Source organism: Malus sylvestris, chromosome 17, assembly GCF_916048215.2.
Source record: "Malus sylvestris chromosome 17, drMalSylv7.2, whole genome shotgun sequence".
NCBI lineage: Eukaryota > Viridiplantae > Streptophyta > Magnoliopsida > Rosales > Rosaceae > Malus > Malus sylvestris.
In genome coordinates this window covers 8,115,210-8,140,147 of record NC_062276.1, presented here as the reverse complement: position 1 = coordinate 8,140,147, position 24,938 = coordinate 8,115,210, and the positions used below count along the sequence as shown (strand labels likewise).

The window sequence follows — 24,938 nt, the reverse complement described above, 5'->3', positions numbered from 1 at the left end:
ACTTAAATCAAGTGACTATACATTTTTTGCTTTTAACAAAATGACCGGCTTGTGATTTCACTACGGCAGTTTACCATTTTGTAGGCCAGGAAGACTTTTGGTGTCATTCAGACATCACTCGAGAAACCAAATGGAAACATGAAGAAATTGATGGCTTTTGTTATGCATACCTCCTATTCTAAATCTTGTTTCTTATTGGATTGGAAAAAAATCGAACACCGGACCCATTATAAGCTCAACTTATCTCATCCTTCTTTGCCACTTGAGCTAATCCAGAAAGTGTAGATCTTTGTGTTTTAAGTAACCAGAAAAAAAGTCCTACAACTCAATACTGATTCAGATACAATAAAATTTAAAGATAAACTTGGAATGCATACAACCCCTCATAAATCTCATAAAACCCATTACAAAAATTCTGCAACCGTAAACTTACAAGAAACTTTTTTTTGTGTAATGGTATAATACAAGAAATTTTCAAAGTGTCCGATACTCAAGTGGTGTTATAAAATAAGTGGATAGATATGAAAAAATTTATTATTTGTCACTTGTATAATGACATGTAGAGCACCTTTTGAATCACCCGATACTTAAAAAATCTCTCGTAATAATATGTTTATGAATATATATAGTGGTGTTACCTTCACTCATACGTAGATAGGACCAAGATCCGTGTAGCAATGGAAGAAGGCAATTAGGACTTCTTTCGATTGGGATTATGTCCATGTTATTACCGGTCAAATGTCCCGTTAAAGTAGTCACATTGATAGCAAAAGATCGTTGTAACCGAAAAAAAAAGCTAAAAAGCAAAAGAAAATTGGAAAAAATAAAACAAAAATATTTAGAAAATATTACATTAATACAAAGCAAATATTCTAAAAATACCACAAGTCATGAAAATATGAGAGCAATGGAAGCTAGCTTTTCAGTTTCCATGGCCTAAACAGAACAAGAGTCGCTCAGTTGCTGTTGAGGCCATCCCCCCACACCAGCACCACCACCACCTTTGATCGCCACAATCACAACCGTCCATTTTTTTCCAAGTTTGAAGATTGATCTACTAGTTACTTTTTGTTGAAGAAATGATACGCCACTTCAGCCTCAGGAGAAGAGTTAAACGCCGCGTCTTGGTCCTCCGCCGCGTCATGGACCGGCTGCTCATGTGTTGTTTAGGAAAGCCGGTCCAGTACAGTATGCTGCCCATTTCGGCCGCCATGTCGTCGGCGAACGACACCCCTTCCACTTTTGCGTCTTCGTCGCCGTCCTCGAAATCAAGGGATCTCACGTGTCATCACCTTCATCGGAACAAGAGTAGCCACCGTGTTAGCAGCTCCGATTTAGTGCCGTTGAAGATCAGCCTCTTGGGAGATAGCCAGATTGGAAAAACTAGCTTTGTGGTAATTAATCTCTTCATTAATTCTCGAAGTTAGTTAAATGACATTTTTTTCTTTCTGATTTTCACGTTTAGGTTATGGAATATAGATAGAAATTTCACACAATCATGCGTATCATCTTAAGGTAATTTTGTGGTTTAACGTCTTTTCCAACAACAATAAAGTCGTCTAAAATATACAAATTTGTATGACATGCGAACACATGCAGAAAAATGAATTTGTCATGTTTTAAGGATTAAAAATTTGTTCTTATATCATATAATTTGTACCATGAATTATGTTTTAATCATCACGTCACACTCTCATTCTTCTTCTTCTTCTTCTTCTTCTTATTCATTTATTTATTTGTATATCTATTTATTGAATTTATTTGGTTGGCTTAGGTAAAGTATGTAGGAGATGATGAGAAGGAAGAGGGAGGAGAGACAGACACCACCGGATTAAATTCAATGGATAAGACATTGTTGGTCAGTGGTGCACGGATTTCCTATAGTATTTGGGAAGTTGGAGGTATTAATATAATCCAATGAAATTAATCTTCGATTTACAATCTAATATTGCATTGAGTTTGTAATAATTTTATTTTAATTATGGTGCAGGTGATGTAAAATCCCAGGATAACATTCCTGTTGCTTGCAAGGATTCCGTAGCTATTTTGTTCATGTTTGATTTAACTAGTCGGTGTACGTTAAATAGGTGAATTTCTAAGTACAATCTCTAGCTTTTGGTATTTTAATCCTGTTTAAATTTTTAATTAGCATGCTAAACCATGGAATTTAATTTATGTGACTGCAGTGTCATAACATGGTATCACCGAGCAAGGAAATGGAATCAGGTAACTGCAAATACATTACATTCTCTTAATTCACAAAAGAATCATGCTTCTCAGTTGAAAGAAAAGCAGTAAGTGCTGTTGAAAAACCAATCATAAATGGTTACGTCTCTGAATAATTGAAAATTAGAAACTATAATTAGACATTTGTCAATTTATGATTGGATTTCAGCAACACTTATTATACTTTCAGCAGCGAAGCATGATTGTTCACAAAATTAATCAAGTTTTTTTCCCCAATTGTAAAATGCTTTTTTCATGTTGGTTTGCAGACGGCAATCCCAATATTAATTGGAACAAAGTTCGATGATTTCATCCAACTCCCCATAGATTTGCAATGGACAATTGCAAGTCAGGTAAAGATGCTTACTAACTAGCATAAATTCTTAATTTCGAAAGCAATATTCTTAACTATTTTAATTAATATTTAATTTCATGCCGCAAAAATATAATTCACGATTTACATACGATACATCTAACACCATAAATATTATAAAAATGTGTTTAGTAAAAAAAATCAATGATTAGGGGCCTAGTCACCTCTAATTACCTAGGATGAGCAATAAAGATGACGAGAAGTTGGAGACATCCAAGTCAATGCTCAATAGAAAAACTGAAAAGGGCAGCTAATACAAGTTCAATTTGGCTACAAACACCAACCAACCAATATAAAATAGTAATGTGTCCAACTACTTGTCATGGCCTTTTAAATTCTACATTTGTTACCAATAGGGTTCGTTTGGACTTTCAAATGTATTAAGCAATTATGTCAAAAGTACAATAAGCCCCCCTTGACTGTTAGCTTTTTGGTAGTGTGAGTAGGGACACTTTAGTATTAGATGCGGCGTCTTGATTTTCTTTCTACCTTCTTGCACTACGGTTCTGTAGCTGGTGTTTGTTTCTTGTTTGCCTTGTGGTAGGCTTTCTTGTAATCTTCTGGCATCTTTACCCGGTTATTGCATTTCCGATTACCAAAAAAAAAAAAAAAAGAAAGTACAATAAGCTTTTATTAAAAATCTAAATCCTTCTTGAAAAAACACTAGAAATCGATTCATCAAGAAGCAATTGGTACGCGCTTCTTTATAAAGCACTAAAAAGATGCATCTATAACCCAAAAAGCTTCTCTATAAAACACTAACAAGATGCATCTATAACCCAAAGGGAATTCCTACTTCTTTTCTTAATCTACTAAATGCTACCAGAAACACTTTTGGTTATCAGAAAACGCTTTTAGATGACCCTATAACCCAAAAGAATTCCTACTTCTTTTCCTAATTTGCTAAACGCTACCAGAAACACTTTTGAGTATCAAAAAAATGCTTTTCGATGGCCAAAATAAACTAAGTTCATAACACCCTTTGAGCAATTTGTGCTCCCGTTTGAGGATGTTCATTGGTTGATTTTTCATGTAAAATGTGAATGCAGGCAAGAGCATATGCAAAGGCACTCAACGCAACGTTGTTCTTTTCGAGTGCAACATACAACATAAACGTGAACAAGATCTTCAAATTCATAACGGCCAAGCTCTTCGACTTACCTTGGACAGTGGAGCGCAATCTGACCATCGGAGAGCCCATCATTGATTTCTAGTGTTGGATTTTTGTAAATATAGCAGGATCTCTCTGATCTGTTTCCTCCCCAGAGATATATGGAGTCAACTGGTCGGTCCCTGGAGGCTGGAGTTGCCGTAGTCATCAGTCTGATAACGATACGTTTTTCTTCCCCATTTCATGACCTTGTTTTTTGTCTTCCATTTCATGACTTGGAGAAAGGGAGAGGCGGACAGCCCACATCTCCACATATAATGAATAAAGTTTTGTTCAGCAGTTGTAGACAAGGTTCGAAAAAGAAAAACCAATCATGAATTTTTGATATGATTGCAGTCTATACATATATGATCATGCAAATCACTCAAAATCTGATATCTCCTAGCAAGAACAGCAGTAATGCACCTAGTTTTCTTTAGCCTTGGAGATAAAGAAAAGCCGGCACTTGACAAAGTGTGGCAGACAAAATTATTGAATCGCAGTTACACTTGCATTGCAGAAACGAACAACCACAAATGCTTATATTATAAGAAAAGATGACATAATGTTGATGGTTCAAATAAAACTCAAATAAGCTGCTGAACTCAACAGCATTGGGAGCTGTAATCTTAGTTGCGGTCCAACATTATATTATTAAGAGAAAAGATAACAAAAACTGGAAATTTTGAGACAATGCGCCAACCTAAGAGCAATATTGATTCCGATAACAAAGGTGGTTTCACTCAAGTTTCACCTCTCTTGTCGGGGGATCCAGCTGCAAATATGTAAATGGCTCTGTTGGTTCCTCCCTGCAGAACAACACAAATGCTTCAGAAATCACAGAAGGCAGCGTAACACGTATTGAATTATGTAACTGATGCAGCATTACATGTGTAATTATAAATATATATATCTATATATGTAGAAATATGATACATAAGTATACACTGGGACAACATTTTAAAGGTCAATCATACCCGGGTTTAGATCGCATGCACTGCCAGAAGAGCTTAAATGGCCCTGGAACTGTCTTAAATGGGTTTCCCTCAAAACAAGCCTACACAAGAAACAGGCAAAGATCAACTGACAAAATTGGAACGAAACACTGCTAATGTTGATTTCTAAAAATTTTCACACTAGTCCTCTCTCGTAGAGAACAAAAGTAAGAAAGTATTTAGGCCGTTTTAACATGATCTTTCCGGAAGCAGCTACAAAAAGCAAGGGAAGTCGAAAACTTTCAAAGTTACTACTCGAAAGAAATCAGCACACACTCTCCAAGTCCTTTCCCAACACAATCATCACTCAGTATCACCAAAATCTAGCTCATATATAAAGACTGATGATGACACCTTCACATTGAAGATGAATCCTCTTACTTGTGAACTTCTTTCCTCACTTCCACAAACAGACATCTGCAAATGCCCTCCTCCTTATCCCCGATGAGCTACGCTAGTATTGATTCACTTAACTTTTTCTTGCTCTACATTCAGCATCTTTACACTAATCCCAAACAACAAACATTGTGATTAACCGGGGAAAAAGGCAAACATTGTGCTCAGTTTTACTAGTTACGATAACTAAAAAAAAAAAAAAAGGTCGTACCCAGTGCACAAGGCTGCCGCTTTACTAGTTACGATAACTAATAAAAAAAAATGTGATTCAGTAGAAACATATAGGGAGATCCTAAACTATAGAAGGTCTAAATGCAGTTTTGATGCATGACTAAATTCTTTCAAAAGCGAAATTCCCATTATTTCAATTGAAAATTCAACTTATACCAAGCACAAACACACAATTAAACTAAAAACCATACAATTAGATCCATCAACCGCGAGCAGTCGAAAAATTACTTAGCTGGAAATCACTTGCATTCACTTCTTCGTACCCAAAAGCCCATCAAAACATTTCAAACAAGCACACCCATAAACACTGAGCAACCAGAACAACAATTAAATTCCAACTCAATGTTGAATCAATTTCCTCTGATAAGAAAGTTCAATAATCTAATTAGAAAACTGATATTCTTGCATAAATTTAGCTGCATATCTCAATTCTCACATAAGCATAAGAGATCCTAAAATTAAAAGGAAAAAAGGGGAGGGTATTGGGTTACCTGGATGACGTCCTCCGCCCGGTCATTGCATCGGTGGGCCTTCGGTTCGCGATGATCACCCTCCGGCCTCCCCCATGGGCTCTCTCTCCTTGGCACCGGTCGAGTCTCGCTCATCGTTCAGGTTAAAGTATGCAGCTCAAGCTTCAGTCTTCGGCTCTTTCGGTCCCAATTCTATAGTAATACTGTAATACATTGGGCCAACGATGTAATGGGAGTGCCATTTTTTATTTTTATTTTAACAAACGATATTTTAGATATTAAAGGGTTGGAGGGTTGGCTAAATCTCATAATAGATTAGTAATAATGTAATTCAACTTCATTTTTTGTGAGAATCGAATCTAAAACTTCTCATTTATAAGTAAAGAGAAATAACATTAAATCGTAATACTAAATGGCAGGAAATTGTTTTTCATCATGTGATTTTATTTTAAAAATTTACTACCATTTTTATGAGTAAATTGCTATTTGATCCTCTGAATTGTCACTTCAGTTGATATTGACTTTCCAAATTATTTTTTTGATAAATTAATCACCAAAATTATTTTAAAATTTCCATTAACCTCTTGTACTCAAATTTGATGAAATTTCACCCATTTTGCTGTCAAATACTAGCATGTGATTCATTTTTGAGGATAAAGTTGTATTAGTATTTAACAACAAAATGGATGAAATTTTATCAAATCTAACAGTGAGGGATTAATTGATTGATTTCAAATAATTGAGGGGGTTAATTTACCAAAAAAATAGTACAATGGTCAATTTCAACTAAGATAATAACTCAAAGAGTAAAACAACAGTTTACTCTTTTTAGAACAAAAATCGACAATTCGACTATCAACTGTTGGAGAACAATTTAGAAACAACAAAATAACAGAACTACAAAACTGAAATAATTATACTTTATTATTCAAAAATACTTCCAATACATAATGAAATTACACAATAAATACATAAATTAAAATGATACTAACTTGAATGAATCAAAGGTAGAGGCTAGCGCTAAAGCTATGTCATTCGAACAATATTTCTGTTCCACTCTTGTGCTTGTAGTTCTACAACGTCTGCTTGACCATGATACAACTACCTAATTCTACAACCTGCACTGGATTATAGAATTCTAGCGAATTGCTTTGTGTATTTACTCTCTGAGAATTTTGTACGGAAGAAAAAGAGGAAGAAAGGATGATTTTCAATGGAACTGAGGACTCTAGTTATATAGGCTCTTTCATACCTCTTCAAATACCTTGTGAATGTATCTGAAGCTATACAACTCTTTCCAAAGAGTTGTGTCTATTAATCAAAAAGTTTTTTTTAATTAATTTTAATTAAAAAATTAATTAAAAAATTAAAACTAATTGATTAGATTAATTTTAATTCTTAGGCCCCAAGGCCCTTGTCTTGATTAATTAATATTAATTAATATTAATATTATGGTATAATCATCAAACCTAATCCACACACAATTAATGGCCAAACCTCAATCCCCATTTCAAATAGCCCAACACCTAATCACTAGTAAAAATGACTAGACCTATATAAAGGCCTTTGAAAGATTGTTGTTTCCCGATGTGGGACACTAAAAGTCTCAATTTATTCAATCAATGACCGAAAATTAAGAATAATGTTTAAAAGGTAAAAAAAGATGCATAAATAGCATCACCCAATCTTTTTCACTAAAAGTGGTATTGAATTTACCCCATGAAGCCATCATCTTTATTTTCACTTTTGATTTCGTTACTTTTGAAAAATGACAATGTTATTTTTATTAAGATGGAAAATAGGGATATGTTCATTTACCAAGCCCAATTGATAGCCAAGCAATTTTAAATGGCCCAAACATATGAGGGGCCTGTGTGAGTGAGTCAAAACGGAAGGATCTCCTTGTTGGGAATCAGGAGATCAATTAATATCAATCGTTCATCAAAGATTGTGCGATCATAATTGAATATTTTTTATATTTTTAAAGGTAAAATAATCTTGTTTTGCATGAAAAATATTAAAAAAAAAAAAAAAACTGTGATCGTACAATCTTTGATGAATGGTTGTTATTAATTGATTCCCGGGATCCCAGGGATCCGAAGAGGATCCAATTCCAGTCAAAACACCCAATATAAATTGCACCCCATGTTGAGTTTTCAAAGTTCCAAGATCCTCTTTTTGCTACCATTCTCATTTCTCCCTGGCTAGCTATTCTCCTTTCCTCGCAAACTTAGCTAGGCCAAACCTCCAAAACTAAGCAAGAAATAACGAAAATGGGTGTTCTTGTCAAGCTCATTGATGCGTTACTCTTCCTCTTGCTCCTGGCGATAGCTTTCAAAACACCGTTGATTGAAGCGCAAGCATGCCTCCCTCGCAACCTCTACCCAGACATTCTCGTGGACCTCAGGAACTGGTACACTCGCGAGTCCGGCGACTATCTCATGACCGAAATGCCTGATTTCTACGTCGGGATCATGTGGATTGAGCTTGTTTTTCAGTGGCCTCTCGTGTTTGTTAACCTTTATGGCATCTTGGCTAGCATGCCTTGGTTCAACATTACGTGCTTAAGCTACGGAATATCTCTTTTCACTTCCATGGTAATTATTCATATTGCTAGCGTTCCATAACCGTTCAAATAAAATTATTTATACAATCTCAATTGACTGTTTGCCTAATATATAATTTTTTTTTAACACAAGACCCATGTCACCCATTCGTGTGGGATTCGTGTATGCGAGTCACATTCATTAGAGAAATCTGCATAAAATGATCAGTTGAGAGGATACAACTTATAACAGTTCCTTTTTCATGTAATAGATATAAATCACAATCACGTCCATTAATTTTTCATTAATCATTATCGTTTATCTTCTTCTAAAATGTGTTTACTCCCTTAATTTTTCATGCAGGTGCCAATATTTGCAGAATTGACATGGTCAGGAAGGGCACCTGATAAGCTACTGACGGTGTACTACTGTTTCTTGAGTTTGGGTGTTTTAGCCATACTGCGTGGGCTGCTACCCAACTCATCAACCAATCATACTGCAACCATTGGCAAAAGACCTGCTTCAGGTAGGAAGAAGAAAGTTTAATAGAGAAAAAGACTCGCGCTCCAACTTCAACCCAAATTTTGTAAACGCGAATCGATCTCATCATCAGAGTAATTTGTATTAATTCATCATTGTAATTGCCATTTGCGTCGTGCCTAGTTAAGACTTTATATTTTATGGAGGAAATTAATATATTTCAAGAACAAAATGTACTGGTTTTTTGTAGAATGGTAATTTTCCCAATTATTCTTGTTACGAATCAGTGGAATAATGTTTTTTTGTCAAACAGTTTGGTACATTATTGTATCAATCATGGTGGTTCTTTGCCTATCAAATTGTTTAATAAGAATTCATTTCTGATTCTGAAGCATGGACGTTGGTTAGTGGATATTAAACAATGACCAAATGAAGATTAATATTTAATTAGTGGCAGTAGACTTTGCCTAATTAGCTTCAAGGTTCAAAGATGGTGCATTGTGCCTTGGTGCCTATGAAAGTATATTTTTGAATCGAGTTAGCAATATCAAAACTGAGAAAGAGATCGAGAAAAACAAAGGGTACTTTTCTGAAGATCGCGGCGGTGTTAGCGGCGTTGATAGATACACAGTTGTGTCAGCCTCAGAGCCACTACTCAAATTCGCTGGTGGAGCTCAAGAACTGGTATATCCGCGAGTTTGATGATTATCTCGTCGCGGAGAAGTCTCATTTCTTGATTGGCATCATCTGGGTTGAGCTTACATTCCAGTGGCCTCTTATGGTTGCCGACTTGCATGGGATTTGGTTTGCTAAGCCTTGGTACAAAACCTCCTGCTAGGTCTTTGGCGCCTCTTTCATCACAACCACGGTAACATTCCTCTCTATTTTTTGGGTGGATGAGATTTTTTTTTTTTTGTTTTAAGCAAGCCATAGTCTAAACTAAATTAATCTAAATTATGCGGAAGGAAATTCGAATGAGAGTACATTATTCTAGCTAGTTTAGCTATCTACTTCTCTACTTTCTTTGTTGAGAGTTAGATTGGTTTTGATCATTAAGGGTGCGAGTGTGAGATAAAATTATGGATACAGTATTCGGACACGTGTCTGTGCAGCCGAGACACAATAAAGTTCACATACCTCACTTCTTGACATTGAGGCCTACCACTACCCCATGTAATAACCCTACGCTCTCTCACATCACCATCCATGGCCCACCCCCTCCAAATTCCGGATGAAAAAAGTTTCTCGAGTGTGTATTGACATTTTTTGTATTTAAGTTATGAAACAAGTGACAAAGAATACATGCACATATGGTAAAAAGAGTTTATTTTTTTATTTATTTTTTACATTTGAATAATGCTATTTGTAGTTCTATGACCACATTTACGAACCCTAAAACACACTTGTATTAGAGAACTAATTAACAATGTGATCAGGAAATGTGGTTCAAATAGCATCACCTATATGTTTAATAACAGATGAAAAAGATGGAGGAGAGCAAATGGGGCTTATGCCTTTTTTTTCTTGAACTCCTCCTAGAATTAGAGCTGACTAACAAAGGAACTTTAAAAGTTAATTTTTTTTAACTTGTATGAGCTGATAATTGCAAAATATTCCTTAGTTTCTTCAACTTGTTAAATATTTTCTGGCATGCTGAAAATTGCAGGGCAATTTATTACCGGAGTTGTTACTTGTTATGGTCCGGCAAGGCATCTAATAAAATGTTGATTTTGTACTACCCTGCTATGGGGTTTGCTGTGCTCACCATACTGCGCCGACTGCTCCCAACCCCCGCCACCACTACTTCCACCAACGACAAAGGAACAACCAAAAGAACCGCCCCAGCAAAGAAAATAATTTAGAATTCAAATCTTTTATCCTTTCTTCTTCGTTTTTTTTCCTGTAAACTTTATAATTTTTTTTGCAATTCTGCTATGTTGATGTTATGGGCTGTTATAGTTGGGACCTGGAACTGTTCTGTCTTTCAATGAAGAATCTTGACTGACTATATAATATCTGCCTTATCAATCATAACACAAATTTATTTGTTATCCACTCTAAGGGTAAAATCATAGGAAAATATTCTGGTATGTTTTATTTTTCTACTTAAATATTATTTTTCCACACAATAGAAATATATAAGTTATGCAATCATTAGTGAAAACCAGGTATGTATAAGGCTCATCACAAATATATAATGTCCTAATATACGTATATCATATATGTTATAAAGTCAACTAAAGTTAAACTGAGACTTCCTCCAAATGAAGATAACGATCGCTAAATCAAACGCTAATTGGTTCTTGAGGTTGTCTTACTATATTTACTAATCAAGATATTACTTTTGAATATTATTTCCTTATAATGAAATTTTTTATCTAGACTAAGTTTTAAATTCGTGTCCCGCTGTCGACAATTTCTCTTGATGTGGGTGATATGTAAAGAAAAAAATAAGGCTAAAACCCTCTCTATAAATCTTCAAAAAGACTTATATAGTACGCCCTAACCCTGAAATAGAGTAGCCTTTCTCTCCCTAAATTTTTTGCACCAAACAAAGAAAAATTCTAGATCACACTATGTATCAAATTGTCTAACAATAAGAAATTGCTGAAGTAGTTAACATGCATGTTACTGATGGATTATTTAAAAAAAAATGGCAGTTTCTAAAAGGACTTGGATTGTCTGCCCTCCTAGTTGTGGTGCCCTTCCATGCCCTTCTATTTTGTGCGGTCACGGTTAAGCTACGTCAATATTTTATATTTTTATTATTTTTTGTCTTATTATCTTATTAAAAAATTAATATAAAATATTGACGTGACTTAACCGTGACCGCACAAAATAAGAGGGCATGGAAGGACACCACAACTAGGAGCCGCAGACAATCCAAGTCCTTTCTAAAATTATATAATATTAATGAGAGTAGACTTCAATGATGGTGTGCCAGTAGGCCCATACAAATATCTCCAAGATCCACTTTTGCCTGCTAATAGCATTGGTTCAATACCACCACACTAAACAAGCTGAGAAAGAGAGCAAATCAAAACCTAAAATGGGTGCTTTTGTGAAGATAATCGACGCCATACTCTTCGTAATGTTCGCCATAGCGGCGGTGAACGCGGTGCTAATAGACGTGCAGTTGTGTCTACCTCAGAACCTCTTCACAAGCTCGCTGGTGGAGCTCAAGAACTGGTATGTCAGGGAGTTCGACGATTATCTTGGTGAAGAGAAGCCTCATTTCTTCGTTGGTCTCGTTTGGGTTGAGCTCATACTGCAGTGGCCCCTTCTCGTTGCCAACTTGTATGGGATTTTGGCAGCTAAGCCTTGGTACAGAACCACTTGCTTGCTCTATGGCGCTTCTTTCTTCACCACCATGGTATAATCCTTCTCTGTCATTTCTAACAAGCTCCAATGGTAGATTAGAATTTAATTTTTGAGAATTCAGTTAGCTACTTTATTATGATTATACACGTAGTTACGTATTCTGTATATAGAATGATGTACCTGGCTACTGATCAAAAGTAAAATCTATTCTAACATCAATTAAAGTTTGATAAAAACAAAAAAATCACCTTCTTCAAGGACAATCTTATTTTTTAACCTTTTTAATATAAATTTTGTAAACATACTGATTCTTCACTTGGGTGCTGATTATTTGCTTCTTCAAACTAGTCCAAATAATACAATATAAACAAACCATGTTGAAACCTCCAAGATTTTGATAATTTAAAGTCGATTAAGTATATCATATTTACACGGCAACCTGACAATTTAAATGGATTTGTCACTATGATTAATGTGTTTTAATTGCCTGTTTCTACACTGTTCAATTTCTTGTTAAGATTTAGTTAGACTGGTTTTGATGGAGGTGTTAAGTACCGAGTGATTTTTCAGTGTAGCTCTCACACTCAATAAGCTTCTCATGAGTATGAGGCGTTTGTTAATTAAGTGTGAGACAGTCACAAAGACACTGTTTTTGGAACTTCTCCTAGAATTAGAATTAGAACTATGACAATTCCGAAAATTAGTTTTTTTCTTTTTTTTTACATGTATGGAGCGATGTTTATAAAAGATTCCTTAGTTTCTTTAACTTGTTACATATTCTCTGCCTTCATGAAAATTGCAGGGCGCTATTTTACCAGAGCTGTTATGGTCCGGCAAGGCATCTAATACAATGTTGATGTTGTACTACCCTGCTGTGGGCTTTGCCATCCTGGCCATACTGCGCGGGTTGCTCCCTCCATCTACCGCCAATACTTCAACCAGTGGCAAAAGAACAACAAAAAGCACCGGCCAACCAAAGTATCGGAAAGAAACTTAGAACTCAGATTCTTTATCAAAATTTACGTCTTTTAGTTGTTCTCTTCTGTTACCTCTATGTACCTTAAATTCTAATGTCTTGATGAGAAAGAATTGTTATGAACTAATGGCATGTCAATCATGCTGTTGGTGTTTATTTGGGATTTTTTTGGTGGCCGTAAGTTAAAATGCATACCCCTCAGGGAAGAAGACACAAACGAAGTCACGAAAAGGATGCAAATGAGGGCTTCTTAGGAAATAATCCCCCATCCTAGTGTTGAATCAACTACCTTGAGCTTGAAGATTATCAATGGTGTTTTAGAGAGAGAAAGATTGTAAACACATAATGTAGAGAGAGAGAGATCGAAGAGAATGAGAGAGAATTGCACTGTTTGTTATTGCTTTCACTAACTGTCTGAATGAATACAAAAGGTTCCTATTTATACACTTCACATTACTTGTACAACAAGTAACAAATCCTTAACAAACTAACAACCATATCACTTAATCTCTTGACAGATGGCATCTTCTTGGCCATTGGATTGATCTTCCTTATCCATAGCTTTACATCCCCCCTCAATCACATGGTTGGTGCAACCAAGCATGAGATTGGCACAATGACGCTGAAACAAAGATATAGATAGACCCCTTGTAAGGATATCGGCAAATTGTTCCTTTGAAGACACATGATGAACAGCCAAGTCTCCTCGAACTACTCTTTCGCGAACAAAATGATAATCTATCTTAATATGTTTCACTCGATAGTGAAAAACTGGATTAGAAGACAGTGTTATAGTAGAGATATTGTCACAATACAGTGTTGGATGAGCATATAAATGAACCTGTAAATCACACAGAAGTTGTCATATCCAAACCATTTCAGCAGCAGTTATAGCTAAAGCTTTATATTCTGCCTCAGTAGACGATTGAGAAACAATGTGTTGTTTCCTGGATGCCCAATAAATTAGACTTGCACCGAGATAGACAATACAACCAGAAGTCGAACGATGGTCATTTGGATCCCCAACCTAATCAACATCACTATATGCTTGTAAGAACAATTTTCTAGGTTTAAAATGTATGCCATAGGTCATTGTACCACTGAGATATCGAAGAATCCGTTTGACTGCAACTACATGAGAATCCATGGGATGATGCATAAATTGACAGCATTGATTTATGGCAAATGCAATGTCTAGCCTGGTAAATGTCAGATATTGCAATGCATCAACTACACTACAATACTGTTCAGGATTGTGATAGGGCTGCCTTTCTTCCTTGAGAAGCCTGTGAGAAGGAAGACAAGGAGTAGCACAGGCTTTGGCATTTTGCATATCAACCTTTTTCCAAGAGATCCTTGATATATTTGGATTGGGAAACAAATAAACCATCAGATTGATACTGTATTTGTAAACCAAGAAAATAACTGAGTTGTCCCAAGTCTTTCATATCAAATTGTTGAGTAAGAGCCAAGATCACTAGGAAATGTCACTTGAACTACTACCAGTGATAATGATATCATCAACATATAGTAATAACACCACAATGCCAACCTCAGTATGTTTCACAAAGAGAGAGAGATCTGCAAGGGAAGGTTGAAAACCCAAACCTGGAAGAAAACTTGTAAACTTCTCATTCCAAGCTCGAGGAGCCTATTTTAAATCATATAACAATTTCTTTAGCTTGCAAACATAGTGAGATGGATGATCATTACTGAAAAACCTTGGAGGTTGAGCCATATACACCTCTTCATTTAAGTCACCATGCAAAAATGCATTTTTGACATCTAATCGTCTCAAATCCCAATGAAACTGAGTAGCAAGAGCGAGAATTAATCGTACTGTAGTTGGTTTGACCACTGGACTGAAGGTCTCACTATAGTCAATCCCTTCATCTTGGCTATAACCATTGGCAACTAACCGTGCTTTGTACTTGGAAATGGACTCATCAGGATTCTTTTTAAGTTGATAAACCCACTTGCAACCAACAAGATTTTTGCCACTTAGAAGGAGAACAAGATCCCAGGTCTATTGCAAATGTAGAGCAGTGATCTCATCCTGCATAGTTGCTTGCCATCCTGGGATTTTACTAGTAGCTTTATAAGTGGTAGGCTCAACAATAAAATGCTCAGATGAAGAAACAGTAGCTGAGTATGCTTTCCTTTTAACAATCCCATTTTTAGACCAAGTTTGCATGGGATGCAGATTGACTGAAGAAACTGGAAGCACAACAGTAAGATTTTCAGATTGAAAATCAGGATCATCAGGGATTTGGGACTGTGTAGCTGTGATAGAGTCTGGAGAGAATAAGTTTGAAGCTTGGGATAAGGTATTAGGTGCATGTGTAGTAGTGAACAACTCTGGAGCTGAAGAATGTACATTCAAAGACTCTGAAGCACTAGTTGGTTCAATGAATAACTTTGAAGCTCGAGGTGGTAAGGATGTAGATGATGCGGATGATGATGATGAATGAATGAAATGTGATATTGATGGTGATAAAGATGATGGTGGATTGGAAATCACTGTGTTGTTTTCTTTGAGAAGTGGAATAAGCTGGGAAGAAGTACATTTTGAAACATTTTGAAACACACTCCAAATGAGGAGTTTTAGATACCAAAGTTGTGTAAGGAAAAGTATATTCATCAAACATGACATGCCTAGACACATACAATTTGCCTGTATTTGGTTGAAAACAGATGTAACCCTTGTATTGCCTTGCATAACCCAGAAACACAAATTGGGTAGTTTTGGGTTGAAGTTTAGTAGTATTGTAAGGTCTCAGTAAAGGAAAACAACTACATCCAAATGTTTTCAAATGGGTTAAGATGGGAAATGTACCAAACAGATAAAAATAGGGAGATCTCATAGACAGAGTAGTACATGGCATTATGTTTATCAAATAAACTGCAGTGGCACATGCATGAAACCAAAACTGGGAAGGTAATTTGGAGGTATGCATAAGAGTAAGGGCAGTTTCAACAATGTGCCTATGCTTGCTCTCAGCAAGGCCATTTTGTTTAGGTGTATATGGGCAAGATTGTTGATGTATTATGCCTTTGTCAAGTAAAAACTGTTTGAACTTGTTACTGGAAAATTCACCACCACCATCACTTTGAAAGATTTTAATTGCACTGGAAAACTGAGTAGACAAAAAAGCATGAAACTGCACAAATGTTTGAAACACCTCACTTTTATTCATTAATGGAAATATCTAGGTAAACCTGGTACATTCATCAATATAAGTAACATAAAACCTGAAGCCTTCTATTGACAATGTAGGAGATAGCCCTAAACATCACTATGGATGACTTCTAAGGGTTGTACAGTTTTATTTGCAGGAAAAGTGAAAGGCAATTTAATTATTTTGCCCTTTAAACAAGAGATACACACATGCCTAGATTGGTCTAATGCAAATGGAACCTGAGATTGGTTCAACATTCTTGCAGCAACAAGATTGGAAGGGTGGCGTAATATGTTGTGCCAAAGAGATGTGTTGACTTGATGACCAATGAGACAGTGTTGTTGTTTAGGTAAGTGAGATGCTTGATATATTTGCTTGAGTATGAATGGAGGTATGTGAAAAGGAATCGGGTACAATCCAGCTCTACACAGCTCCTGAAGAAGTATTCTCCCTATGATCTTGTCCTGTATCCAGAAACAAAACTCATCACATATAAACCTGCAATGATTATCTTTACAGAGCTGATATACTGACAACAGATGTTGTGACAGTTTTGGAACATGTAAAATTTCTTTCAATTGAAAAGCATATTTAGGAGCTCTTAAAGTTGAAGAACCAGTATGGGATATTTCCAAACCTGAACCACTAGTTGTGGTGATAGTATCAGTGTCTATGAAAGGAGTTGCAAGATTAAGGTTTGCCAATTCAGAGGTTATATGGGATGTAGCTCCAGTGCCAACCACCCAAAACTGTTCTTGTGGTGTAGAAGGTTGATATGTGGCATTCATGGCAGTGAGATTTGGTGATGGTTACCTTCCTTGATAAGAAAAGTTAGCCCTGTGATAGCATTGAAGTGCAGAGTGCCCAAATTTCTAGCAAATTTAGCACTGGATGGGTGAAGATGAAACTGGTGTAGAAAAGTGCCTTTGAAAACAATCAGAGGCAATGTGACCTCTTTTGGTACAAATATGACAGATGGGCACATCATTGCTGTGCTCAGAGTAAGTAGAAACATGAAGTCTTGCATGACCAAGAATCCCGAGACCATTATTGTAATTGCTACCAGAAAATCTTGGAGTCACAAAATGATTTAGACCTCGAGATCGGCCTCTAAAATTAGAGCCTCGAAATCCTCCAGAATTGTAGTTTTTGCCACCATTAGTGTAGCCTCCAGAACTATAGTTGTGACTACTATTATTAGAATAAGAAGAACTTCCAGTTTGATATTGTGATGACTAATTGCTGTTTTTAGGAGAAGAATCATCTGCAAGTAGTAATCCTTTCCATTTAGAGTCATGTCCGTGAGCTAGCATAACAGGAACAAAAGAACTAGATAGTGGAGAGTTTTCAATAACAGCTTCCTCAGCAAGCAACTGAGCTCGAAAGTCTTTTAGTGAAATAACATTGTCTCTCCTTCGAATCACTGTTCTAAAGGTATTGTACTCGGAAGGTAACCATTTGAGAGCAATGATGATAATATCGTCATCATCAAATGATACTCCAGCAGCAGCCAAATGATCACGGGCATCCTTTACCCTTTGTAGATACTGAGAAATTGACTCAGTTCCCTTCTTAATATTTTGAAGCTCAGTTTTCAATTGAAATATACTAGCTTTGGTGACAGTGGAAAACCTATCGTGAAGACTCATCCACATTTCACTTGCATGGGTACAGCCAATTATACAAGACGTTCCAGTAACAGATAAAGTTCCAATGAAAAGTTGCATTAAAGCACGATCATGCATCTTTCATATCTGATATGCTTCAGTTTCAACACTTTCAAGATCAGAATTATCAATGAACCTAGTAGGACATTGTCGAGAACCATCCACAAAGCCAAGAATCCCATGACTTTCAAGAAGCAATTGCATCTGATAATGCCAGACTAGGTAATTTGTATCATCCAGTTTCACAGTCACAGAAGTGGGCACATTAGGGATTAAATTCGTAATTGGAGATTGCACAATTTGTAGTTGTGCAACAATCACCATGTATTCGCAAATTGTATAAGCAAACATAATTTCTTACAAGAATTTAGGGTTTGAAGACTGTTCTTGATCAATCTTGAGACGAAAATCAATTTCAATTATACAGAGAAGAGTATCACATAGACAAATTCACATACACATTTCATTAAACACCTGATAAGCAAGAATCAAGCTTCGAAATCAAGAGGATAAGGCACATACACTATAGCACTCCAGAAGAAGAATTGCATAACAGAAATTCGCAAAGATGAATGCAAATTTAGAAATCGTAGAGATGAATGCGGAAGTAGAGAGAAGATCAGGATCAGAGAGACGCCACCACCGGCTCTGATACCATGTTGAATTAACTACCTTGAGCTTGAAGATTATCAATGGTGTTTTAGAGAGAGAGAAATTGTAAACAAAGAATGTAGAGAGAGAGAGAGATCGAAGAGAATGAGAGAGAATTGCACTGTTTGTTATTGCTTTCACTAACTGTTTGAATGAATACAAAAGGTTCCTATTTATACACTTCACACTACTTGTACAACAAGTAACAAATCCTTAACAAACTAACAACCATATCACTTAATCTCTTGATAGATGGCATCTTCTTGGCCATTGGATTGATCTTCCTTATCTATTGCTTTACACCTAGGACTAGTCTCACCAAAACTCATTTAACTTTAGAGTTTGATTTGATCGATCTGATGCATATGAGTGATAAACTTTATAGGTCCAACATGGTCAACCATCAATATCACCGATATTGTCTCAACTTAACTACCTATTGTTAAGTGTTGAGTTTTATCACAAAAGGTTTCAGTGATGTTAGAAGTGAAAACTCCATATAGTAATCATATATTATTTTGTCATATGACCATTATGAGATTATGTCCTCCAACAACTAGTTGGCATGATCAACGATGCAGAATTTTAACCTCATGCACTCACATGCTTATCACAAGTTGCCTAGAATACACTAATCAGTAAACTAAATTGTGATAATTGTTTTAAGTGTCCTCACCATTCTGCATGGGCTACTGCCACCCTCCGCCACCACTATTTTAGCCATAGTAAACAAAGGATATGAAAATCAACTAGAACTCAAATATTTTATTTCATCATTTCTTTTTGCAGTTCTTATACACGAAGTGAGAACCTGATTTTTAATTTTTTATATGAACTCCTTTATGTGAAAGAGTTGACAAAAGAAAACAATGTTATGGGCTGCAATGTTTTGGACTCCTCACTGTACTATTGGAAGGTCCACTTGGATAAGAAATTGAGATTCCAGTTTCGGTACAAGAATTTCTATTTCGAGTTTGAAATCCCAAAATTTTAATATTCTGAAAACCTTGGATGTAAATTGGAATGTATTTAGAAATTTTGAAAATTCTGAATTTTTTATCTGACTTTCTCCAATAAAGTACCGAATACATTTTTATACAAAGAGTATACCTAAGTTCTAATAAAAAAAGGTACATGTCAAATATGCATAATCTAAAAATTCCAAAATATGAGCTATTAACGTATCTTTTAGTACCTTTTTTCTTTTAAAAAAAAATATTTTTGAACAAAAAAAAGATTATCATGTTTGACATGCACTAAAAACAGAGCAAGAATTTGTATAACTCAAGCGGTTAAAAATATTTATGCATGCATGCACTCGATCACTTAAGGTTCGATTTTCCTTTTTTCATCATCACTTGTATAAAAAAAGAGACTTGGGAGCAGCCTCTCCATAAGATGGGGGTAAGGCTAGCCGACATTCACCTCTCCCAGACCCTGCGTAAAGCGGAAGCCTTGTGCACTGGGTACGACCTTTTACTTGTATAAAAAAAGAAGGAGAATTATAAAGTTAGAAGGGTTATGAATAATTATTACACATAGGTTAGTCAGTCATGAAATCTTTTATTTAGAGGAAGAAAAAAAATGAAAATATGCAGATACGGGGCATCGATCGGCTTGCTCTACCATCTGAGCTACATCCCCCTCAGTAGTCTTTAGATTTTCCTCACAATAAAACAAATCAATACGAAAAATACGATTGAGCGTGTGTTAGTGCAACAAACATATATATTAAGAAATTACACGTCGTTGGGATCAGGAAGAAACGAATGAATCTGTAATTCTGTTACTCCAAAAGTAAAATGGGTGCTTTGGCGAAGCTTGTGGACGCCACACTGTTCGTCTTCTTCGTCGTGATCGCGGTGGCAGCACCGTTAATCGACGCGCAGATATGTCTGCCGGAGAGCCTCTTCCCGGACGCATTGACTGATCTCAAGAACTGGTACGCGCGCAGCTATGGCGATTATCTGATGACCCAGAAGCCTTATTTCGTCGTTGGGATCATTTGGCTCGAGCTGCTCTTTCAATGGCCTCTCGCGCTTGCCAACTTGTACGGAATATTGGCCGCCAAGTCTTGGTTCCACACCACCTGCTTGATCTATGGCGTTTCGGTCCTCACTTCCATGGTAAAGTTTTCGTTTTATTGTTCTTTAATAACATCATAACTCGATAGCCAATTTGTTGTTTTTATTGATTCTAGTTAGAACTAGGGTTTTTTTTCTTGTAAAAAAAAAAAAAACACAATTTGGGTTTTTTTAGATTCCCTTATCTTGTTTTCCATTGGTAATGTTATAGTACTTTCGGTTTTATACAAGTGATATGAGGGGAGAATCGAGTACATGGTCTACTCATAACCCATTGCTCTACAAGTCCCTAACATTATAATTCATTTTTTAAATGATCATTTAGAAATGAAAAAAAAAAAGTTCCAAATGAGTAACCTTTAGTTATAGTTAAGGATTTAAGGCAGAATGATTGAGATATCAAATAAGGTTGGATGTACGAGTCATGTTGATTTTCTTTGGGAAGTTTAAAGTGGTCGATCAAATTTCATGGCAGGCCCACTAAAAAGAAGAAAGGAGAAAGTAATCAAGTGAAAGATGTTGAGGAAGTGGGTGCTTAAAAAAAAATTAGATAGCTAGATAATAGACTTCTGAAAACTATTGTACTTATGTTATCTATTCTTAGCATCGGTTAAACCTATAACTCTAAACCAAAGTGGTATAAAATCCTGACATCGCACTCTGTTGATTATCGAATTTGGTTGTGAAGTTGGGAATTCCTCATTAATCTGCAGCATACATGCATATTACCACATTTTATTTTGTAACCCTCGTTTTAGACATGCATTGAATTAGAAACGATACACACCATTGAAGGTGAAAGTAGTGTCTTAGGCTCACATGTTGAATTTTAGTCATTACAGTTAATTCGGTAAAAACTCACCTAATTATATCTAATGGTGATTGGTGATGAGAAATATAATTGGATGATGGGGAGGGTGTTTCTTCTTCCTGTTTCTGCACCACTTAATTACAATTTACAAAGTCTATGATCACATTGAATTCTATTTCATGTTGGATTGTGTATCTTTCCTTTTCTTCAACTTTTTTCTTAAGATGTCTTCCTTTTCTGAAAACTTCAGGTTACTATATTATCAGAACTGCTGCAGTCTGGCAAGGCTTCAGATGACCTCCTATATATGTACTTCCCTTTTCTAGGCTTAGGCATTTTGGCCACAGTACGAGGGCTGCTGCCGCCATCCAACACAACTACTTCGAGGATTGGCAAGAGACCTACATTGGGTAGGAAAAAGAAGGCTTGACGTACAACTGAACTTGCAGACACATTTTGCAATTTATCATTATTTTGATGGTTCATATATGTCAATTATGTGTCCATGTTCTCAATTTATCAATAAACTCTTGTTATGAATGATTGAAAGTTGTTGCTAATTGGATTTATCAATAAACTCTTGGTAACATATCAGAATTTGAAGAAAAGGAAAGATAAACATAAGTTACTACAGTATTTATTTTCCAAGGATGTCGATTAATGTATCTCTCATCTCATGCTAAGTTCCTAATCACATCCAGATTGAATTGATCCTCAGTGTACCAATTGTCACGTAAGATTTTCTTTCGAAAAGGCCACAATCTGAAAATCAACAGAAGAATACTTTTATCTAAAAGAGTACGATATTCAATTATTCATTCATGTAAACATTGTAAAGAAACCTTACAAGAGGATAGAAGTGTGGGCCTCAAAAAAAACCTTGTCAGGAATTTCACCCAATCGAAGGAAATTATATGTACCACACACTAAAATATGAAACATTATCATCTATCGTCCTAACAAAATATTGAAAATTGCGTCAGCAGGTTCTTCCAAGCAAACCAAATCATGAGACATAGACAGAGAAAACCGAACCAATATTCTATGAGCAACCCCATTGCCAATCTATGAGCCAACTCAATTATCAGCAGTAAACACAAGAGATCCACCATCAAGAACACCATCTGCAGTGCCATGTCCAGTGCTAGATAGCAAGAGATCCGTTGAATCTTTTCCATCAGATGAAGCGTCAACAATTTGATCACGATTATTGGCAGACCTAAGTTGCTCCGGCTGAATATGCTGTTTTGATGTTACGGTAGAGTCTGCATGAGCCGGAATCCACTTCAACCACTTGTCCCGTAGCCGTATCTTGTAACCCTGCACTTCCACACTGGTCGAGCCCAACAACAACGAATCAAGGATAAACGGTATGTCGGTGCACATATTCTTGAGTCTATTAAATTCAGCGATGGTGGATATCGAAACCCATCCTTGGTCATCCATAATCGAAATTAGGTAACGATCCTTCTTTAGATTTTTATCACTGAAATAATACTCTATTTGTCTAACGATGTTACTTCTCAAAACCAGTAAATCTTGTGGCGGTAATGGAGCCCATGGATTAACCGTAAGGCCTTGGTCAATCATGATCACGGAACTAGGAGGAACATAGTAAAACGGAGGAAACTGAACACACTGCAGTTGCGGATTGACCGGTGTAGGACATGATGTACGGTGATAAAACATAGGAGGAGGAATATAGTGTTGTTGGTGGTAGGGCAAGGGTGGAGGAAAAAGAGGTGAATGATTAGGGTTTTGTTTATCACGGCTGCTTGTTTTCCCTGGAAAGAATGCTTTCGCATCGGCAGAGAGCTTCGTGGCGGAGTGGGATTTCATAGGGTTGAGGGTCTTGACGTCGCGTATCGGCATCACCAGTTCTGCTGTGGGATTTGACAGGAAGTTTCAACTTCTAATTCGCGGACATAAACAAGGTTGAGAAGCGGGTGGTTTTATAATCCCTCTCTTTTTCCTTATTGTATTATGAAAATCCAAAAGGGAGTTCTTATTAAATAAGGATTCCTAATTGCTTTATATTTCTTTTAGTTTTATTCTTTTTTTCATTTTAAATTTTGAGTTCGTTTTAATTTGCTCACTCCCAAACTCAAGATAATCGTTACTTTCGGTCCAGATTTACGTCATATGTTAAAAAATGTAACTATAGTTAGTCTATACTATTTAATTATTTATTATGTAAAAGAAAAACAATTAAACCTTACCACCATTTATTCTCTCTAATCCTCATCAAACAATTGATTGGCATTAATACTCCCTTTCCCGTCCTACCAATTCGGCTACGACATATCAAAATGAAAAGAAAAAACTGTAGTGCAGGAAAATCGAAAGAAGAATTAACCAAAGAAATGTTAGTTTGGTTGATATACAGTCTTTCTTGTAGGCAACTTCGGGATCGTATGAGTAATATGGGGAACCTCATTCACTTAAAAGAATTCATATACACCCTTTCTTGGAGGCAACTTGACTCAATTTATTAAGGTGCAGTGGCATGGTGTATGATAATTAATTAAAGGCTTTTCTTTCAGGAGTTGTTGCTATTTCTACGCCGGAAGAAGTGGGAGGTGAAAGGGGGTAATAGTGTCGATCAACTATTTATGATGAGATATTATAGAGAGAACAGATGGTATTTTTTTTTCTTCATTAATTTAATTTTTTCTTTTCCGTAAAAAAGATAAGAATATAGACTAATCATGGTTAGTTTTTTATACACGTGGCACAAATATGGAAGAAAGTAATTGTTATCTTGATTTAGGGGGGTAACCTAAGAGTGAGGGTGGTAAACCTAAGAGTTAGGGGGTGAGAAAAAACGAACCCTTTATTTTTTTCTCGTAATTTGTAGTTTAAAAAAATTCCCCAGCTAATTTGGGATGTAATTTATTCCTAGGTATAAAAAGAAATCCTATTCCTGCCACTCAGTACTTCTGGTGGTATTTCTCTTCACTTGAAAGTGAGATGTCTTAGGTTCGAATCTCGTGGATGGCGAATTCAATACCAAATTAGGCTATCCATTGTGTGATTTAGCCGAACTCACTCTCTGCTTAGTGTAAAATATCGACTCGAAAAAGGAAAAAAAAATCATATTCCTGCATAACTTTGGGTGCTTTCTGGAATGTAATTTATTCCTAGGTATAAAAAGAAATTCTATTCCTGCATAACTTTGGGTGCTTTCTTTTGAAATAGCCAAGAAAACAAACTTTTTATTTACAGTAACTTTTAATTTTTCATTAAAATAAGGAAATTTGTTGTGGGTGTTTGCTTTTCTGAGTTCGAAATCACCCTCCCTTAGTATAATTGTATCGAAAGACAAAATCAATCCGTCAATCTATTACTTTTCTTGCAAGCCAAGTTATAACTGAAAATCTAC

At 36.0% G+C, this 24,938-nt stretch overlaps 6 protein-coding genes across 6 annotated transcripts; 4 read left to right on the top strand and 2 right to left on the bottom strand.

The window, feature by feature from the left end:
• Positions 1 to 832: 832 nt before the first annotated feature.
• On the top strand, positions 833 to 4,097 carry LOC126612271 (septum-promoting GTP-binding protein 1-like). The gene is made up of 6 exons (XM_050280649.1): positions 833 to 1,394; positions 1,775 to 1,901; positions 1,991 to 2,087; positions 2,187 to 2,226; positions 2,496 to 2,579; positions 3,649 to 4,097. The coding sequence occupies exons 1-6, from the start codon at positions 1,080 to 1,082 to the stop codon at positions 3,811 to 3,813; spliced, it is 828 nt and encodes a 275-aa protein (XP_050136606.1). The 5' UTR covers positions 833 to 1,079; the 3' UTR covers positions 3,814 to 4,097.
• A 166-nt stretch (positions 4,098 to 4,263) lies between these two features.
• LOC126612272 (uncharacterized) lies at positions 4,264 to 6,057 on the bottom strand. The gene is made up of 3 exons (XM_050280650.1): positions 5,863 to 6,057; positions 4,727 to 4,806; positions 4,264 to 4,558 (listed from the first exon to the last, which is right to left on the bottom strand). The coding sequence occupies exons 1-3, from the start codon at positions 5,974 to 5,976 to the stop codon at positions 4,489 to 4,491; spliced, it is 264 nt and encodes an 87-aa protein (XP_050136607.1). The 5' UTR covers positions 5,977 to 6,057; the 3' UTR covers positions 4,264 to 4,488.
• A 1,952-nt stretch (positions 6,058 to 8,009) lies between these two features.
• Positions 8,010 to 9,150, top strand: LOC126612270 (uncharacterized). The gene is made up of 2 exons (XM_050280648.1): positions 8,010 to 8,438; positions 8,751 to 9,150. The coding sequence occupies exons 1-2, from the start codon at positions 8,115 to 8,117 to the stop codon at positions 8,931 to 8,933; spliced, it is 507 nt and encodes a 168-aa protein (XP_050136605.1). The 5' UTR covers positions 8,010 to 8,114; the 3' UTR covers positions 8,934 to 9,150.
• A 2,700-nt stretch (positions 9,151 to 11,850) lies between these two features.
• Positions 11,851 to 13,615, top strand: LOC126612269 (uncharacterized). The gene is made up of 2 exons (XM_050280647.1): positions 11,851 to 12,240; positions 12,991 to 13,615. The coding sequence occupies exons 1-2, from the start codon at positions 11,917 to 11,919 to the stop codon at positions 13,183 to 13,185; spliced, it is 519 nt and encodes a 172-aa protein (XP_050136604.1). The 5' UTR covers positions 11,851 to 11,916; the 3' UTR covers positions 13,186 to 13,615.
• Positions 13,616 to 20,260: 6,645 nt separating this feature from the next.
• Positions 20,261 to 22,180, top strand: LOC126612268 (uncharacterized). Its single transcript, XM_050280645.1, has 2 exons — positions 20,261 to 20,787; positions 21,807 to 22,180. The coding sequence occupies exons 1-2, from the start codon at positions 20,464 to 20,466 to the stop codon at positions 21,984 to 21,986; spliced, it is 504 nt and encodes a 167-aa protein (XP_050136602.1). The 5' UTR covers positions 20,261 to 20,463; the 3' UTR covers positions 21,987 to 22,180.
• A 453-nt stretch (positions 22,181 to 22,633) lies between these two features.
• On the bottom strand, positions 22,634 to 23,428 carry LOC126611743 (la-related protein 1A-like). The gene has a single exon (XM_050280118.1). It carries the CDS (start codon positions 23,426 to 23,428, stop codon positions 22,634 to 22,636), a length of 795 nt encoding a protein of 264 aa, XP_050136075.1.
• Between the last annotated feature and the right edge of the window lie 1,510 nt (positions 23,429 to 24,938).

Bases quoted from the DNA above. Each gene is read 5' to 3' on its own strand.
- LOC126612272 (XM_050280650.1), bottom strand. From the start codon at position 5,976: ATGAGCGAGACTCGACCGGTGCCAAGGAGAGAGAGCCCATGGGGGAGG. The intron at 4,807-5,862 runs GTAACCCAATAC...TTTCTTGTGTAG, and splicing joins GGGCGGAGGACGTCATCCAG to GCTTGTTTTGAGGGAAACCC. The intron at 4,559-4,726 runs GTATGATTGACC...GTTGTTCTGCAG, and splicing joins TGCATGCGATCTAAACCCGG to GGAGGAACCAACAGAGCCAT.
- LOC126612271 (XM_050280649.1), top strand. From the start codon at position 1,080: ATGATACGCCACTTCAGCCTCAGGAGAAGAGTTAAACGCCGCGTCTTG. The intron at 2,227-2,495 runs GTAACTGCAAAT...GTTGGTTTGCAG, and splicing joins GAGCAAGGAAATGGAATCAG to ACGGCAATCCCAATATTAAT. The intron at 2,580-3,648 runs GTAAAGATGCTT...ATGTGAATGCAG, and splicing joins AATGGACAATTGCAAGTCAG to GCAAGAGCATATGCAAAGGC.
- LOC126612268 (XM_050280645.1), top strand. From the start codon at position 20,464: ATGGGTGCTTTGGCGAAGCTTGTGGACGCCACACTGTTCGTCTTCTTC. The intron at 20,788-21,806 runs GTAAAGTTTTCG...TGAAAACTTCAG, and splicing joins TTTCGGTCCTCACTTCCATG to GTTACTATATTATCAGAACT.
- LOC126611743 (XM_050280118.1), bottom strand. From the start codon at position 23,428: ATGCCGATACGCGACGTCAAGACCCTCAACCCTATGAAATCCCACTCC.
- LOC126612270 (XM_050280648.1), top strand. From the start codon at position 8,115: ATGGGTGTTCTTGTCAAGCTCATTGATGCGTTACTCTTCCTCTTGCTC. The intron at 8,439-8,750 runs GTAATTATTCAT...TTTTTCATGCAG, and splicing joins TATCTCTTTTCACTTCCATG to GTGCCAATATTTGCAGAATT.
- LOC126612269 (XM_050280647.1), top strand. From the start codon at position 11,917: ATGGGTGCTTTTGTGAAGATAATCGACGCCATACTCTTCGTAATGTTC. The intron at 12,241-12,990 runs GTATAATCCTTC...TGAAAATTGCAG, and splicing joins CTTCTTTCTTCACCACCATG to GGCGCTATTTTACCAGAGCT.